The sequence below is a fragment of the Lagenorhynchus albirostris genome, chromosome 13 (genome assembly GCF_949774975.1).
Source record: "Lagenorhynchus albirostris chromosome 13, mLagAlb1.1, whole genome shotgun sequence".
Lineage (NCBI taxonomy): Eukaryota > Metazoa > Chordata > Mammalia > Artiodactyla > Delphinidae > Lagenorhynchus > Lagenorhynchus albirostris.
The window spans coordinates 27,721,277-27,740,429 of NC_083107.1; the positions used below are offsets into that span (position 1 = coordinate 27,721,277).

The 19,153-nt window shown below is 33.0% G+C and overlaps 1 protein-coding gene across 1 annotated transcript in view; it reads left to right on the forward strand.

Moving 5' to 3' along the window:
- The window catches only part of EXOC6B (exocyst complex component 6B), a 712,247-nt gene that overhangs the window by 358,991 nt on the left and 334,103 nt on the right, over positions 1-19,153 (forward strand). Inside the window, exons 12-15 of the mRNA XM_060169979.1 lie at positions 13,423-13,494; positions 14,197-14,294; positions 15,888-15,993; positions 16,870-16,979. Of these exons, the coding sequence (XP_060025962.1) occupies positions 13,423-13,494; positions 14,197-14,294; positions 15,888-15,993; positions 16,870-16,979 (386 nt within the window). The remainder of the gene's footprint in view (positions 1-13,422; positions 13,495-14,196; positions 14,295-15,887; positions 15,994-16,869; positions 16,980-19,153) is intronic.

A 19,153-nucleotide genomic window follows, 5' to 3' on the forward strand; every position in this document is an offset into this window, starting at 1 on the left:
TTTGTATTGTTTGAAATCACCCATTTGGAGTCATCTTCTTCAAAGATGTATGGAAGTAGTCACTTCAAACTGCATGTTCTCTAACACTAAGCCCACTTTTGTGAATGCTCTTTGCAATAAGAAAACAGCAGCTAACATTTGATTGCTGTCTATGTCTCAGGCATTGTTATTATATTGTTATTGTGTACTGCATATATATTTCATCCTCACTTCATCCCTATAAGGCACGTGCTATTGTTATATTTACCCTATAGCCTGGGGAACTGAACCTCAGAGAGGTTAGGTAACCAGCCTGATGTCACCCAGTAAGTGGTGGAGCTTGGATTCAAACCGCGACGGTGTGACTGCAGAGCCCATGTTCTTAGCCACTACTCCATATTGCCTTCATAATGCCTGTTAATACTGATTTGGAGTTCACAGATTTATTCTTACTCTACAACATTTCAGTAAGTTGCTTAATTATGAGTTCCCATGATCTATTGATATATTTTATGATAGCATCAATTGTTGATGATAATCTACTTTATTACAAGCAGAGAATGCTGGCTCTGAATTATTCATTCATTCAATATTTCTTAAACAAGGATTACATGTTGGCAATGGGAATACAAGAATGAATAAGAATAAGTCTTTGCTCTCAGAGAGTTATATTTTAATTGGGGAGATTCCCAATAAACAAATAAATAGGAATATCAGACAGTGATAATGCAATGTAGACAATTAAAATAGAGTGATAGATTAGGGCAACAAGGTGCCTGCTTTTGACTGGTTGATCTGAAGTGGCATTCTGAGATCTAAATATCAAGGAGTAACTATTTGTGTAAAGATCAATTAAAAGATCATTTCAGGTGAAAGGAACAGTAGTACAAGGACTTTGAGGTACTTTTATGTCTGAAGTGTTTGAGGAATAATAGTGAGGAGTTAATAATAGAAGATAATTTGGTATTTAAAAAATTTCAAGAATAGTATACATCTAGTTATGCTAGCCAGAAACTTAAAAGTCATTCATAACCCTTCAACTCTCTTTATCTAGTCATTAGCAAGTGTTCTAGAGTAAATACCATGTGTAAAATCTATAATTGAAGGGATTGTAGCCATTTTAGGAAATTGAAAGATGTCCCGAGTGGTTAGAACATAAACATAGAAAGCTAGGCAACTAAGGTAGGGAGTGAGAATAAAGAAGTAGGTAGGTGTCATATTATTTAGGACCTGTTTGACCCTTTAAGCAGTGGGTTGAGTGAGTATGTGTGTATTGGGGGCAGGAGTAGGGTAAATTGGAGTGAGAAAGTCAGATTTCTATTTTTAAAAGATTGTTCTGGCTAAATTACAGATGAGGGATGAGAATGGATGTGGGGAAAACAGTTAGTAGGCTAGTCTAGTATTCCAGACAAGAGATGATGATTGCTGGATCAAGGTGATAGTAGATATAGAGAGATGTGGATGAGTTTGAGAGATTTTTAGGAAGTAAGATTAATTATACTTTCTGATGGTTTAATATATAAAAGGTAAGGTAGAAAGAAGTATCAAGCTAATGCCTAGGTTTATAGTTTCCTTCCTTGGATGATAGTGTTGGTTTTGATGGTTTGGAGTGGGGAAGTCGTAAGTTACCTTTGGCTGTGATTACTTTGAGATACTTTTTGTGCCATTCAAGCAGTAGGTTCTAGGAGATTGATTAACGTATGAGTTTGAAACCAAAGAGGGTATGTCGTTATTGAATGTGTTGCAAATATTTTTCTCCTTTTATTTTTGTTGGTGGTTTTTTCTTTAGTATTTAAAATGTTAAATGTTTATGTATCTAATTATATTTATCTTATTTTAAAATTTCTCCCATTGCTTATTTGTGTCCAAGGACTTGACCTGACATTTTTACCATTAATATGCTTGTGTCATAATAAAGTCTGGAAATTTTAAAAATATTTTTTAAAAGTTCTGCCTGTTCTGAGACTAAAAAACAGTTTCAACTATTTCATGGCTTGATTGTTACACATTTATGTAGTTACTACCACCTATTCTTATTGTCATTTAGAGTATGATTAAAGATCTCGTTTTATTTTTTCTTGCAATAGTATATCCATTGTCCTAGGATCATTTTTTAAATGCTTTACTTTCCTCCATTGCATGGTGTGCTCTTACATAAAAAAGTTATACAAAAATAACATGGTTATTAAAAGATAGGAAATATTGATTATTAATAGTAACGAGTTTGGCCATGATCCCTGGCATGATTATTATTAGCTTTCTTATATGTAGATTTCAAGACCCCTTTTTCTGTGAATGAATACATGATATACAATATATATTTTACGTAAAACATGCTGTTATTTTTCATTTAATATCTAATGAATTTGTATTAGTTTTAATGTGCATTTGTATAATATTCCATTTTTAGGAATGTACCATTTTAAAAAATTAATTCACTTGATATACTTTTTTAAAAAGTTTTTTTAAGCTGTTATAAACATTGAAGTAAATATTTTTATTAACATATCCTTGCACATTAATTATACTTAGGATAAATTCTTAGATGTGAATTTAGTGAATTAAAGGATCTGTATATTTCTGAGGCTCTGGATGTGTATTGCTAATTTGCTATACAAAAAGATTGAACCATTTAGCATCACTAAGCATCATCTGTTAGAATTCCTATTTCCCTATTCCTTTTATTCCGCAGAAAGTTACGTTTAAAAACAATAAGTCATTCCCAATATAATAATAATGTCAGAAATTATATGTCAGAAATTAATTTAATGGTTTTCTTTAATACTGATATTAAAAATCTCTTCACATCTTTTTAGTTATTTGTATATCTTCTTAGAATTTCCTATGCATTGCCTTTATTTTGTATTTTAATCATTTTATTTTATATTTATTAGTAACACATGGATGTTAATGTTTAACATTAACCTTAATCTGAATGTTAATCTCTAGTCTGATATATAGGTTGTAAATATTTCCTTAGTTTCATGTGTTTCTAACCTTTGATTTTCTTTTCCATGGCTTTACAGAAGTTTAAAATTTTTAATGGAGTTAAATTTATTGATCTTTAACCTTACTATTTATGTCTTCCTTATTCCAAATAAATGTAATTATTTGTCTATATTTAGTTTTAGTATTTCTGTAGTTACTTGTTTAACATATAATTCATAAACTAAAAGTTTATTTTAGTGTTGTGTGTGACGTTGGACTTTATTTTGAAAATGACTCATCACCTCCAGTAACATTATTGTGATAATCTGTTGTTTTATTCAGCTCAGGTTACCATAATGAAATATATAGATTGGGTAGCTTAAACAGCAGAAATTTATTTTCTCACAGTTCCAGAGGCTGAAAGTCTGAGATCAAGGTGCCATCATGGTTGGTTTCTGGTAAGGACCCTCCTGGGTTTCAGATGATCACATTCTCATTGTGTTCTCACATGGCCCTTCCTCAGCATGTATTCTAGTGTCTTCTCCTTTTATAAGGACACCAATCCCATCAGATTAGGACCTTACCCATATGACTTCATTTGACTTTAATTCTCTCTCCAACCCCTCTTCTCCAAACAAGGCTACACTGGCACTAGGGCTTCAAAACAGAATTTCGGGGGGAATGCAGCATTCAGTTCGTAAATGTCTGTCCTTTCCCAACCTATTTTGAAGGCCACATTTATCATAATATGTTATATAAATACTAAGATCTGTTTCTAGGCTCTGATTGCTGCCTGCCCCCTTCCTTCTCTCTATATGTCTTGAACCAGTACAACATTGTTTTGATTATTACATCTGATATAGTATGCTTTAATTTCTTATATGACATATATGTCCTATAAAATCCTCTTTTTAAAATATACTGTTTACCTCCATATTATTCTTCTAGGTTAATTTGAGAATCACTTTGTTACATCGCTTCCACCTCTTACCTCCCCCTAAAACTGACCTATAGTGTTAGTATGCAGTAAATCTGCAAATTTAAATGGAGATAATTGACATATTTCAGCATCTGGTATTTTTCAACAGGAATATATGTATTTTTCTCACTTATTTGCTTTTTTTTTTTTTTTTTTTTTTGCGGTACGCGGACCTCTTACTGTTGTGGCCTCTCCCGTTGTGGAGCACAGGCTCCGGACGCGCAGGCTCAGCAGCCATGGCTCACGGGCCCAGCCGCTCCGCGGCATGTGGGATCTTCCTGGAACCAGGGCACGAACCCGTGTCCCCTGCATCAGCAGGTGGACTCTCAACCACTGCGCCACCAGGGAAGCCCTGCTTTTATATCTTTTGGTAAAATATTTTATGTGCTCCCTATCTAAGTCCTATTTTTGGTATTTTATGGTTTATTTCAGGTAGTATTTTGAGGAAGGTTTGTTTCTGATTCATATTTATTAACTAGTATTACTGTCATTCTATGGGAGAGAAGTCTTTGATTTTGTTTGTTTATTTTATATCTGTCCATTTCCCTGATTTCACCAATTTTATTTTTTTCCTGGGAAAAGGTGTTTTTCTTTTAGAAAACTTAGATTTCTTCCAAACAATTTCTTTTTTTAAAGCAGTGGTTTTTCACATTTGAGAATGTGACAAATCTATAGGAGTCTCTCAGCAGGAAAATATGCTCTTTTCCTCATCATGCAACCATACTTATTGTCATGAAGAATAGGACACTTTACAATGTGCTGATTAAAGTGTATATCTATGGAGAAAATTAATCTTAATGGAATGTTTCCTTGTAGATCTACTGTGTATTCTTTTGAACCGAAGAATAAATAATAAAAATACCTTTAAAAAATAGTTTAGCATCAGTCTACAGAGGCAGAAAGAAATTAGTGGTCTCCTAGGGCTGGGAATGGATACGAGGAATAAGTAGGTGATAGCTTAAGGGGCAGGGTTTCTCTTTGAGATGAAGAAAATGTTCTAAAACTGACTGTGGTTATGTTTGCACATGTCTGCAAAAATATTAAAAAAACTAAAAACTGTTGAATTACATACTTTAAATGGGTGAGTAGTATGGTATGGGAATTGTATTTCAACAGAACCATTAAAATAGAACTCAGCATCACGTACATTTACTGACTGAACCATTTTTATCCATTATGAGACAAAGTAGTTGATGCCACAGATACCAATTCTATTTTATGACACTATTTATTGTGTTACGTTATCAGCAAGAAAGAAAAATAAGAACAACCCAAACATCAAAACAAATCTCAAAAGGAAACATTATATCTGAGTGGTTATTTTTTGTAAAAAATCTGTATATTTTTCTAACTTTCTATGTCACTAATTAAAACTTTTTATATTTTCTGATTGAATTATCAGTCATTGCATAAATTGGAAACATTTTGAAAGATATAATATTCTCAGTACTGATTTCAAAACATGATAAAAATCTTATGCAATCTTATACAATCCATCTCACTTAGAATTCAAATTTAGCAGTACCTGTATATTAAAAGAATAATATTCTAATACAAAGAATTCATATCAGGAATGGTTTAATATTAGAAGATCTGTTAATATAATTGCTAGTATGACTGCCAATAGAATGATAAACAGATCATCTGATAATACTAGAAAGGTATCTTTTTACTATTTAAAATTATGGAACAATATAATTTGTGTGGCCAAAACTCCTCATGTTTTGCAGCTATTAAATATTGGACATTTTTTCTTATTATGTGATGGGCAGACAAGAGTGTGTACTGTAATAGTGGGGGGTTTTTGTGTGTGTGTGATTGAGTGATTTTAACATCTTTATTGGAGTATAATTGCTTTACAATGGTATGTTAGTTTCTGCTTTATAACAAAGTGAATCAGCTATACATATATATGGAATCTAAAAAAAAAAAAGATTATGAAGAACCTAGGGGCAGGACAGGGATAAAGACTCAGACATGGGGAATGGACTTGAGGACACAGGGAGTGGGAAGGGTAAGCTGGGATGAAGTGAGAGAGTGGCATGGACATATATACACTACCAAATGTAAAATAGATAGCTAGTGGGAAGCAGCCGCATAGCACAGGGAGATCAGCTCCGTGCTTTGTACTAGTGGTTTTATACACACCCACATCCATACTCCCCCCCCCCCACATTTTAAATTTCTTTGAGTCAAAGGGTGTACTAAGCATACATGTCGTGCAGCTCTCTAACCAAATTGCCATTGAAATAACATGTAAGAAAAACTAAAAAGAGAAACACTGCAAAGTACCCTCTATATGCCAGAAGATTTGAAAAATTTCTTTGAATTTAGAAAACAGAAGGAATCAGAATACTGACTCCACCTGAGAAAAGAAAATATTACATTAAATATGGTGTAGAGGGTATTGTCAAAGTAGGAAACATTGTTCCAAATGGAATCTAGGAACACTCTAAATTCAGTCAACAAATGTTATGAGCAGGAATGAGGCTGCGAGAAATCTTAAGGGAAATTATTTAGAGGTCTACCTTCTAAAAATCTTGGCTAGACAGCAGGTTACCCAATTCCTTTGGCCAACCTTACCATCAATATAAAGAGATGATAACATGATTAGTGAAGTTCTCTAGTACTACTTTTTGAGCAAGGTGATTCATCTGCCCCACCCACCTACAAAGAGCCTGTAGTCAGTTTTTGGAAAACAGACTTAAAAGCTGCAGAGGGTGAAACCCATACCGGTTATACATACTAGTCAATCTAGTCCTTCATTTCTAAACATAAACAAATGCCGAGTTGTAGAATATTTGAGGAAAACCAGTTACATCAAATAGAAGACAATAATAAACAAATTGCATAGCTATTCTTTAGCAAAGACAAATAACTCATGGACTAGGAGGTGAATTTATAAAGTAATAATTATTTCTCATTTTAGGAATATAGGAAGCTAGGTCATTCATAGCAGCTGTTCAGCTTGAAACAACTAAAAGTACTGCTTTATGTACTGCATATAAGATGTTGTTTAAGTCTAGAGTGCTTAGTAAGGTTATTAAGGAATTACCAGGCCAAATCCAGGGGAGATTGAGAGTCCAGAGGTCCAGAAAGATAGACTTAAACACTTAAGCTGCATTTGCCTTGAGGTTACTTGTTAGTCCAGGCAATTTGTACTCAGATTTGATAGTCTCTGGGGCCTATCTGGGATGGAGAGTCTAATATGGTGCCCTCCCCCACATTAAACTGGAAAGAACTATTCTTTTCAGGTTAAGACTGAATCAGAAGTAAATAAAAAAGCAGTCAAAATTCTTCCCTTAAAGAAATCTTCAGGTCTAGGGAGTTTTTTTCTTGAATTCCTATCTTACATAAACTCTTGGAGAATAGAAAAGAGGAAACACCAACTCATTTTATGAGGTGTGTGTAATCTTGATAATGAAGCCAGATAAGGATAGTATAAGAACTCATAAACTCATAAATATACAGGCTTATTCATAAATATAGATCAGAAATCTTAAATAAAATATTAGAAAACAGAATTCAGCAGTTTACAAAGAGCATTAATATGTTGAGTTTATCATAGCAAATGCAAGCTTAGTTCAATATTACAAAGTCTATTAACATAATTTAATGAATTAATAGATTAAAGGACAAAAATTATGTAATCATTTCAATAGATACAGAACAGCATTTAATAAAACACACCATAAATTCATGGTAAGATCTCTTAGTAAATTGAAAACATAAGAGAATTTCTTTAAACTGATAAAAATCTATCCTCAAAAACCTAAAATAAGTATCATATTTAATTACCATCACTCCTATTTTGTATTGTATTTGAAGTCGTGCTTACTGTTGTAAAGGTAGAAACATAAATAAATTAAAAACTACAACTTGGAAAGGAAGAAACAAAATTGTCATTTTTGCGGATGATATATTTTTGTACATTGAAAATTCAAAGAATTTACAGAAAATTTATTACAATTAATGGAAGAGGTTAGCATGTTCCCTGATATAAAATCATTATGCAAAATCAACTGTCATTTTATAAACCAGGAGTAAAAGTTGAAAAGTTAAAATTTTTAAAAGATAAAATTGATACAATAGCATACATTAAAAGTAGTAGAAATATATCTAGCAAAATATGTTCAAGACCTCCATGGAGAAAATTCTAAAATGTTTTTGAGAGACGAAAAGGAATTAAAGAGGACCTAAATAAAATTGAAATAGCATGTTCATTGATTGGAAGAGTTATTATTGTAGATATCTGTTCTCTTAAAATTGATCTATAAATTTAATTCAGTGGCAGTCAAAATCTCAATAATCTTATTTTTGGGAGGATGAGTACCTTTGCAATCTGATTGTAATATATTGGAGTGTAATCGCTTTACAATGGTGTGTTAGTTTCTGCTTTATAACAAAGTGTATCAGTTATACGTATACATATGTTCCCATATCTCTTCCCTCTTGCGTCTCCCTCCCTCACACCCTCTGCATCCCACCCCTCTAGGTGGTCACAAAGCACCGAGCTGATCTCCCTGTGCTATGCGGCTGCTTCCCACTAGCTATCTATTTTATGTTTGGTAGTGTATATATGTCCATGCCACTCTCTCACTTTGTCACAGCTTACCCTTCCCTCTCCCCATATCCTCAAGTCCATTCTCTAGTAGGTCTGTGTCTTTATTCCTGTCTTACCCCTAGGTTCTTCAGGACATTTATTTTTCCCTTAGATTCCATATATATGTGTTAGCATACGGTATTTGTCTTTCTCTTTCTGACTTACTTCACTTTGTATGACAGACTCTAGGTCCATCCACCTCACTACAAATAACTCAATTTCATTTCTTTTTATGGTTGTGTAATATTCCATTGTATATATGTGCCACATCTTCTTTATCCATTCATCCGATCATGAACACTTAGGTTGTTTCCTGGCTATTGTAAATAGAGCTGCAATGAACATTTTGGTATGTGGCTCTTTTTGAATTATGGTCTTAAGCCAGTACAAAAGCCAGGAACAGCTAAGAGACTCCTTAAGACTGAGATAAGGTTGGTGGGTTTTCTCTACTGGATATCAAGACTTAATTTAGAAATCTTATTAAATGAGTACCAGACACTCCGGTACTGTCATTGGATAAATAATGAAACAGAATATAGGGCCTCCAAAAAAGATCTTTGATATTTATAAAAGAGATAGTATTGCAGGTCAGTGGGTAGAGGACAGACATTTCAATGAATAGTACTGGGACAGTTGACTATCAGTATGGGGGAAATAATATACCAGAAAATGAGTTTCAGGTTGATAAAATATCAAAATGTAAAATGTAAGGCCATAAATCTTTCAGAAGATAGTATAAGAGAATATGTTTATGATTCAGGTTAGGGAAGGAATTCCTAACTAAAATACCAAAGGCACTAACCAGAAAGGAAAAGATTCATACATTAAATATTAAGCTGCGTTAAAGCTGTAAGAAAAAACAAAAAAACGAAAGATAGTAGATAAAATAAGCTATATGATGAGAAATGATGTTTTCAACACAAAATCAGCAAAGAACTAACACAAAACATACAAAAATTTCACTATTCATCATGACAATAGAGACAGACAATAGAAAAAACAAGCAAAAGATTTAAACAGGTACTTTACTAAGGAAGGAATTCACTTGGCTGAGAAACGTGAAAGATGCTTAACTTTAGTGCATCATTGAAATGCAAATTAAAACCAAATGAGATAACATTATGTAAGAATTAATAACACAAATGTTGATAAGGATATGAAGTATTCAGAACCCCTTTGAAAAAAATTAGCATCATCTTTTAAAATCGAAGATCCTCATGAACCAGAAATATTTCCTAACTATATTCCCTTGAGAAGCTTGCCCTAATGCACCATAATACACATGCAAGAATATTCATTCCAGCATTGTTGAATTTTCAAAATTAGAAATGACTTAAATGTCCATTGGTAATAAAATGAACAATCTGGGTTAAACTCCTAACATGGAATATTATACAGCATGAAAATGCCCACACTATAGCTATATACAGTAGCATGGATGAATTTCACAAGTATAATGTTGAATTATAAAAGCAAGACAGAAATTTATACATACAGATTTTTTCCACTTACATCATATTGAGAAAGAAAATATTGAATAAGACTGAGTATTTAGATGGTTACAAAGCAATGAAATTAAGAGAATGAACTGACAGGCATACGTGATAAAGGTCTGGTACTGAAAATATATAGAGAACTCTTAACACTCAACAGTAAGAAAAAAATTTAAAAACGGGCCCAATTAAAAAACAGGCAAAAGTTCTGAACAGATACCTCACCAAAGAAGATATTCAAATGGCAGGAAAGCATACAAAAGATGCTCAACAACATATGTCCTCAGGGAATTACAAATTAAACAACAATGAGCTACCACCACACACCCATTAGAATGGCTAAAATACTGACAACACCAAATGCTGAAGAGAATGTGGAACAGCAGGAACTCTCATTGTTGATGGGAATGGAAAATGGTACAACCAGCTTAGAAGAGAGTTTGGCAGTTTCTACAAAATGAAACATACTCTTACTGTATGATCCAGCAAGTACACTCTGGGTATTTGCCAAATGAGTTGAAAACTTATGTTAACACAGAAACCTGCCCACTCATGTTTATAACAGCTTATTCATAATAGCCAAAACCTGGAAGCAACCAAGATGTCCTTTAGCAGGTGAATGGATAAACTCTGGTACATTCTTATAATTGAATATTTATTCAGTGGCAAAAAAGAAATGGTCTATCAATCCACAAAAAGACGTGGAGGAAAGTTAAATGCATATTGCTAAGTAAAAGAACCCAATCTGAGAAGGCTATATACTCATATGATTCCAACTATATGACATTATGGAAGAGGCAAAATTACGGAGACAGTAAAAAGATCAGGGTTGCCAGGATTTGGGAGAGGGATGGAGGGATGAATAAGTGGAAGACAGGGAATTTTTAGAGCAGTGAAGCTATTCTCTACGATATTGTAATGGTGGAATATGTCATTATACATATGTTAAACCCCGTAGATTATATAACACAAAGAGTAAACTCTAATGTAAACTATGGACTTCAGTTAATAACAGTGTGTCAGTGTTGGTTCATCAGCTGTACCAAATGTTACCGCACTAATGCAAGATGTTATAATAAGGGAATCTGTGCATGAATTTCTGTGTGAAGGGATATATGGGAACTCTGTACTTTGTGCTCAATTTATCTGTAAATACAAAACTGCTCTAAGAAATAAAGTTTATTAAGTTAAAAAGTACAAAGAAGCAAAAACGTGAAGGAAAGACATGGAAATGATTATCATAAATGTCATGATAATGTTTTCCTGAATGGAGAGGAAAGAAGTTGTTTTGGAGCTTCTGGCATGCTGGTGCTATTTAGTTTTGTTTGCCTGGTGAAGTTGTACATATAGGTTTTATTTATTATTTTCTTTATGTATACTATATTCACAATTTTAAAAAACGTGGTAAGGAGGAAAAGGAAGGAAGCAAGCCACAGAAGGATAGAAATCAAAGATAAACATTGCTTTCTTGGAAATTTATGACTACCATAATAGAGAAATTTAATTCAAAGATTAAATAGATAAAACGGCATATCATTCTGTGATCAAGAAGACAAAATCAAATATATATCCCAAATTATAGAGTGAAGACACAAAGAGATGGAAAATATGAATGGAAAGTTAAGGAACATGGATAATTGATGTAGATTTTTGGTTGTATCTAATAGGGATTTAGAAAGAAAGAACAGTCACAAAGCAGGGGACTTAAATAATTAAATAAAAGAGGGAAATTTCCCTGCGTTAAATAAAGACTAGATTATTACAGTTGAAAGGATGCATTTTTTTGGTCAGGCAGGGTAAATTAGGGCAGACAGTTTCCTCGCATCTGAAATTGTGTATTTTAGTTTGAGTGCAAAAGAAAGGCATTTCCAAACACATGAGGGTTCGAAGTTTACTTTTCACCCATCCTGTCTTACTGGTGTTTTACCAAAGATGAAAAAGAAATTCTAAATGCAAGATGGGATGGGAGTAAATAAATGGGTGCAAAAATGAGAGTAAAACTCATAGATAAATCTAAATAACTGATTGTTTGATTATTTGTAAAGTTTATGCTATTAAGAATCCCTAAAAGAGGAGAAGCTTAAGTTTAAAACATTTTTTAGATGAAAACCCCAGATTATGTCAAATAAACAGTGGGCAGAATGTATATAACATTAATAACCAGTATAAGATAATCTGAAAACACTGATCCAATGAAAAACAGGAAAGGAAACAAAAAAGAAAGAAGAAATCATTGAAAATAGAAAACTTAAAATAAGATGGCTAGAATAGGTCCAAATATGTAAGTATTCATGAGAAATGCCAGAGTTGGAAAGTATTATAGTTTGGTTACTAAGAGAGATTCATACATTAAGATTAAACAGAAAGATTGAAAATAAAGAATGGGGAGCAAAAAGGGCAATATTCTTCAAGAAAATTGGATTGAAGTTAAAGACCATTAAATGGGAGAAGAGAGGAACGTTTGTTTTGATATTATTTTTAACCCACCAAAAAGACAATAACCCATTTACTGGGGACAAGCAAGCTTCAGTATGTATATAAACAAAAACTGTTAAGTAGTAGGAAGAGAAACCAAGGGACCACACCATTGTGGGAGAATTTAACACTCCTTCAGGAACTGAGCAATTAAGTAGAGGGCAAGTAATCAAACTATAATTAAGAGAATTTGAATATCAAAGTCACTGAAAAATAGTGCCATATACATCTTTGTAGCTTGTCCACAGATGGTATCTTCCATGTCATTTCAGTTTTCAAATTTGTTGATAAGAGATTATACATGGACTTTATTTGTAATTTGTATTTTCCTCGTATTTATGTTTGTTTTTGTATTCTTTGTATTGTTTTGTTTTCTCTTTGTTGTTTAATTGGACTTAACTGTGATTTGTCTATTTTATTGATTTTATGTTTAACTTGAGCTTTTGGTTTCATTGATCAAATCTTTCATGTCTTCTCTATGTCATTAATGTCTGCTTTTTATTTTATCAGTTTTGTTCTCTCATTTATGGTTTATTTTGGCTTTTTTGGCCTAGCTTCATGAGTTGAGTGCTTAGTTTGTTTATTTTAAATCTTTTATGTTTTCTAATGTTCACATTTAAGATGTAATTTGTTTTTAAAATGGTGTTAGCTGCATTCCATAGGTTTTGATTTGAACTATTTCATTGCTGTTCATTTTTAAATAATCTGCAATATCCATTTTGATTTCTTCTTTAACCAAACAGTTATTTAGAAGTGTGTTTTTAAATTTCCAAGTGTTAAAAATGTAGATCATGGATTATTGGAGTCTTTACTCATTCTTCCCTGGCTGAATCTGGTGTTACTTTAAACCAGGAAGGTTTTCCAGAGAGCCTTTACCAGGTGCAGCATTAAGCAGTTGAGTAAATTAAAATTTACTTTTATTTTTAATAAAGGTGTTTTTCCTCATTGTCTTTTATTTCCTTTAGTCTTACTGCTCTGATCCAAACCTCGTGTTAGATTTGAAGAACCTCATTGTGCTTTTTGCTGACACACTTCAGGTTTGTGGTTTATGTTTACACAGACTTATCTAGATGAGTGTTTCATCACCTCTAAATCTTTTCATTGTCTATCTAAGCTTGAGTAAGTAACTTTTAGTTTTTAGTTGTGTTTCTTCTTTTCCTAGAGCTAGAACTTTTTATCTCTTTGTAGCATTTCCTGCTCATCACCTTGACCGTTTATGTTCTCATAAATTGTTCTCATCCCCCTTTTTTTCTCAAGGCAAATCAATTAATTGAACTCACTACCTTAGTTCTTCAAAATGTCCTTAATTCAGATCTAATGTCTGAGTGATTTTGGAGTTTCATAACTACTGTTTTAAATAATGAACCACATATTATATTCAATAGAATAGCATTAGAAGTGGGTGAGATTGGTAGCATTTTCATTTTCTCTCCCTATTCCTGAAGGTTGCTAAGATTTACAGAAGGAGTTGTAGGGAAAACTTAGCTGACATTTATACCCAGTATATATTAATTTTAATGTTCAGCTTTTAATTTTTTTCTGACTGGCTTATATTGGTATATATCTTTTAATTCTTAAGAATGAACACTAGATATTAGGTGGGAATGAAAGATTTTTCTTATCATGGTTTTATTTAAATTGTTGGCCAAAGAACAAAAACATCTTTCAGTGCCTAATCTCTCATGTTGCTTAAAAAAAATCACCTTATGAAATGAAGCTATTTTCTTATTTTGTTTCAGGTGTATGGTTTTCCTGTAAATCAGCTTTTTGACATGCTGTTAGAAATCAGAGATCAATATAGTGAAACTTTGCTAAAGAAGTGGTCAGGTATTTTCAGGTGAGAAATCGTCTATAGTTATGTGTGTGTGCGCACGCACGTGTGTGCATGCGTGTGTGTACACACGTCTTTATACATAAGGTTTTTCAGATGTAATAAGCAACAAGTATATGTGGCTTATTTTTTCTAGCTCTGATCCCAGTTATGATTAAGAATTCAAATAAGGTGTAGTGGTGTCCCAAATAAAGTTCCTGAGATATCCAGTCTCAGTATATTAGTACCTATTATGTGAGGAGTCCCCAGATCCCATTTTGGCTTTTTTGTTTCCTTGAATGAATGTCATATACCTTGGTTCATACCAACCAGATCACCTTGTGTCTTCTTAATCTGTTTTTTGATTTTTTCTTTGAGGATCATGCCCAGTCTATGTCTCACTTGTAAGGTAGTGGCTTTTGAGCCCTTTCAAGTAATTTAGTTTTCTTGGAACTTTTTTGAAGACTCACTCATGTGATTCCTCATCATCTTTATTCTCTTATACCCGGAGAAGAGATTTATTACAATCCAGTATTTGAAGCATATTATTTAAATAGTTACTGCAACATGGATACAACAATAAGAAAATTATTGTATGACACCTCCACTTACAAATGTTTCCTTGCACTGTTTTCCTGGCACACAACTCATGTCAGCTCACTTGTTTCTTCTCCTTTTACACCTTTACTCCTTAAAGTGATCTTTCTGCTTACTGTAAGACTTCTTCCCTAGATCAGCTTTCCCTGCTTTCAGGTTCGTATAGCTTTAAGATATTACATTGTCCCTTTAATCTTACTCTTCACATTTTATGAACATGTCTCTGATAATCATGTAGTGCAACTCATTTATATATTAATATAAGCATTTGTGTTTCTAAAAGCCCAGTTTATTAATGATACAGTTTTATTTAGAGGAGGATTATCTCTTGAAAATTAGTAACATGATATATCCATGGTTTTAAGAGCATCTGATCTGATGCCTTCAGTAAATTTCTTTTTTGATTTTGGTAGTATGGTCTCTGCTTTTAGAGAACCCCCAGTCCAGTTAAGGAGGCGAAACCTATGGATGAAGAAAAAGTCATTCTTAATATAGAGCAGTAGATGAAGTAAATGAACATAATTTGGATTTACTTGCTTCTCCTCATCTTGCTTGCTTCTCCTCATCTGCCAGTTTTGAAAGTTAGATCTAGTACAGAATTAAAGAACATAATCAAAAATGTCTTATTTTTTAAAAAAAGCAAATAAAACCTCTTTGCCTTCTCCAGAGCTCACATTCTTTTATTATTTACTTCTCACTTGCCTTAAGGCTTCAACATGTTGCCTTAAAATTTTCTGTCTGACCTGTAAATCTCAAATACTATGAGGTCATGTTTATAATTGTGTTCCATTTGTTTTAGAATGTAATTTTCCTTCTTTTTTTTTAAAGATGTCCTTACCTGAGACCAAATAGCTGTATTATAAAAGGAATAGATTAGGGACTGGGAAATATTTATTTTGGGTTGAGGTGGATATACAACTCTTGGAGCGCATCTGAAAATTATTTGTGATCACTGTAGTGATTAACTAACCCTTCTTTCCTTTTTACCTCCTCCCTTCCTTTCTTCTTTTATTTTCTTTATAGAAACATACTTGATTCTGACAACTACAGTCCTATACCAGTAACAAGTGAAGAGATATATAAAAAGGTGGTAGGACAATTCCCATTCCAAGATACAGAGCTGGAAAAGGTAAGGAACACTTTAAAATAAATTTCTCTGATTTGGCATCCCCTTAAAGCTTTCTTTGTATCAGTCTCATTAAAGGCATAACTTCTAACTCAATGGGTTAGAAATCTAAAACACCTTCAAAGGATGATTTTTGGGCTTAGAAGGGCTTAGAAGAGCAGAAGTTCCTGTTTGGGGAATCAGTAAATGGCTTTGGGGTATTGTCACCTCTGAAGTGTTTGGGGGATTTCTGGAAGTGTTCCATTTTGGCTTACACTTTCAAATACTTTCTTTTATTATACTTTTAGGACATTTTATCCCCAAAACATACAGTAGAATTTACCATACTATATAACTGTATTGGTTTTGACAATGCATTGAGTCATGTATGTGCTACTACAATAATGATACAGAACAGTTCCATGATTCCAACAAATTCCCTCATGCTACACCTTCTTAATCAGTTCCTCCTCTAACCCCCAGCCTTTGCCAACCACCAGTCTTGTTGCTATCCATCACTTTTGCCTTTTCTAGAATGCCTTATAAATGGAATCATATAGTATGTAACCTTTTGAGACTGGCTTCTTTCACTGAACATAATGCTTTTGAGATTCATCTAAGTTGTTGCATGTATCAGTAACTCATTACTTTTTATTGCTGAAAATGTATCACAATTTATTTATCAGGTTTTGGAGGACATTTGAATTATTGTTTATTTAATTTAATCTTATTCTTTTTAGTATCAGAAAACTTTCACAAATATATTTCTTTTAGTCTGAGATTGTTAAGCAGGCAGTTCACAGTGTGGAAGAAAATTTCCTTTGCATTTTAATTAATTTATAGGTATTTTCAATGTATGTTGGTTTGTGACTTGGCTTTCATTAATTCTTGCTTTTACAGCAACCATTTCCAAAAAAGTTTCCATTCTCTGAATTTGTGCCAAAAGTTTACAACCAAATTAAAGAATTCATCTACGCCTGTCTGAAGTTTTCAGAAGATCTTCATCTAAGGTATAGTATGAAACAATGGAAATACAACAGATAGTGAGATTATGGCTCCATATACATAAATATTCTGGAATACTTTTGATGTTCCCTTAGCTCTTATTTTGAAAGTCTTAATATTAGCCCTTTACAGTGTGGCACTGCTATATTTATATGGTCATGGTGAAAAGGAAAGTTGGAAACTCTTGAATAATTTCTTTTTGTTTATATTATTTACTTTATTCTCTGCTATTTTCTTTACAGATTTACATTTCAACACTATCTAGTGAGAATTCACTAGAAAAGAGTAGTATAATATACTATTTTTTACATTCTATTTGATGAAAATTTAAGGCCCGTAGGGGAGTAGCATGTAAAATTCTTTGGAAATACCATTATTTCCAAATATTCTCTGGACTTGTTAAAGGAATTCATATCTCCTTTAAGTTTAATTATTTCACTAACGTATATTGAGCCTGTTTATATACCAGATGCATCCTGCTTTTTGGGGATGCAGGATTAACAGACAGTTTTTTGCCCTTAGATATCATCAGTATTTACTGAGGATAATAGACATGAAAATAGACAGTTAAAATATACCATGGTGAGTGTTGTAATATGTATAGTGTGCTTGCAAAACACTGAGAAGAACACTTAATTCATCTTAAAGAATTTGAAGGAGAATGATTGGCTTTTTAAAGGAGCCTCCTCCTCTCAGTGAGTATCACCGTTCGCCCATATTGGAAATCCGAGAATCATTTTCAACTCCTATTTTCTATTAATAACTATTTTTATTAAAAATAAAGTTTCAGATATTGGTCTAAATTTTTAGAAACCCTTCATGAATATGTTATTACATCTATAAAACTCAAAATAGTACTTATCTATGAGGTACTAGGGAGCATACTCCATTGTTACAGAGGAGGAATGTGAGGGAAAGAGAGATTAAGTAACTTCATGAAGGTCACACAGGGAGTAAGTATTCAAGCCAGGATTCAAATCCAATCAGCATCAGCATCAACAAAATAATTACTGCCATGTTTATAAACCTTATTCTTTGGCAATCATATTGTGAAGTATTTTACATGCATTATCTCAGGAATTTATAATATTTCTTTGAGGTAAGCACTAATTATTACCATTTAACAAATGAGGGCAGTACTCATTTGTAAATGAGCCTCTCTAAATCTAATTGAGGACAAAATTACATCAATTTCTTTTTTTCAGTTTTTTTTTTTTTTTTCCTTTAAAGTTTTCTCTTCCCAGTATGGCTGCTTTAATTCATGTTGTAGTCATATTTGTCTTGGACTATTTAAGTAGTCTCCTAATTGTTCTTTTACTTCTAACTTTACTTTCCCAACCATCTATCCTTTAGTTTTCCTTATTCTATTCTGTATGTCCCCTAGAGTAAGTTTTCTAAAATCAAATCTTATCATTTAACTTTATTCTTCTCACCTTTGCAGAGATTTCTCACGGCATACTCTAGCCTGACATATTTGTCTATCTGCCTCCTCCCCCATTCCTTGACCTAGTCCCCTGTACCTTTTCCAGATTCATATCTCAGGGTAATTTCCCTGTCACCCCATGCTTCAGTCATACCAGCCTGTTTGCTATTTTCTGATCATAACATGCTATTTTTTATCTCTCTTAATTTGCTCATGATTTTCTCTCTACTTGAAGTTATTTCTTCTCTTCTGAAGCTCCTGACTCACTTCTAACCATCTTTCAAGATTCAGTTTAAATATCATGTGCTGAATGAAGCTTTTTGACCACTTCCACCCCTAATGGAGTTGATCTGCTGACTCCTTTGTGCTACTTCGGTAATCTCTGAATACTGTCATTATAGCTCATCTTAGATTTTATTGCTCTATGCGTTTATTGTATCTGTGTGTTTCTGTGTGTGCTGGACTATAAGCTCCTTTGTTTATTTATTTGTTTTATTCATCATGCATTGTGAGTAATCTATTATTTGTGAGATGGTGCTTGGTAGTAAGGACATTAAGTTGCTGAAAATGCATGTCTTCGAAGAGTACCTACTGTAATTGAGGAACTGTGCAATTATTATTAAGTGATGAAAATATACAGCAACAAAATAAGAACCGAGTCTGAGACAAATTGAGGATGTAAGAAAAGGCCTCTTGAAGGGTAGAAACATTTTAAGTTTTGTTCAGCACAATATCCTCTGCACCCAGCTTAGTAAA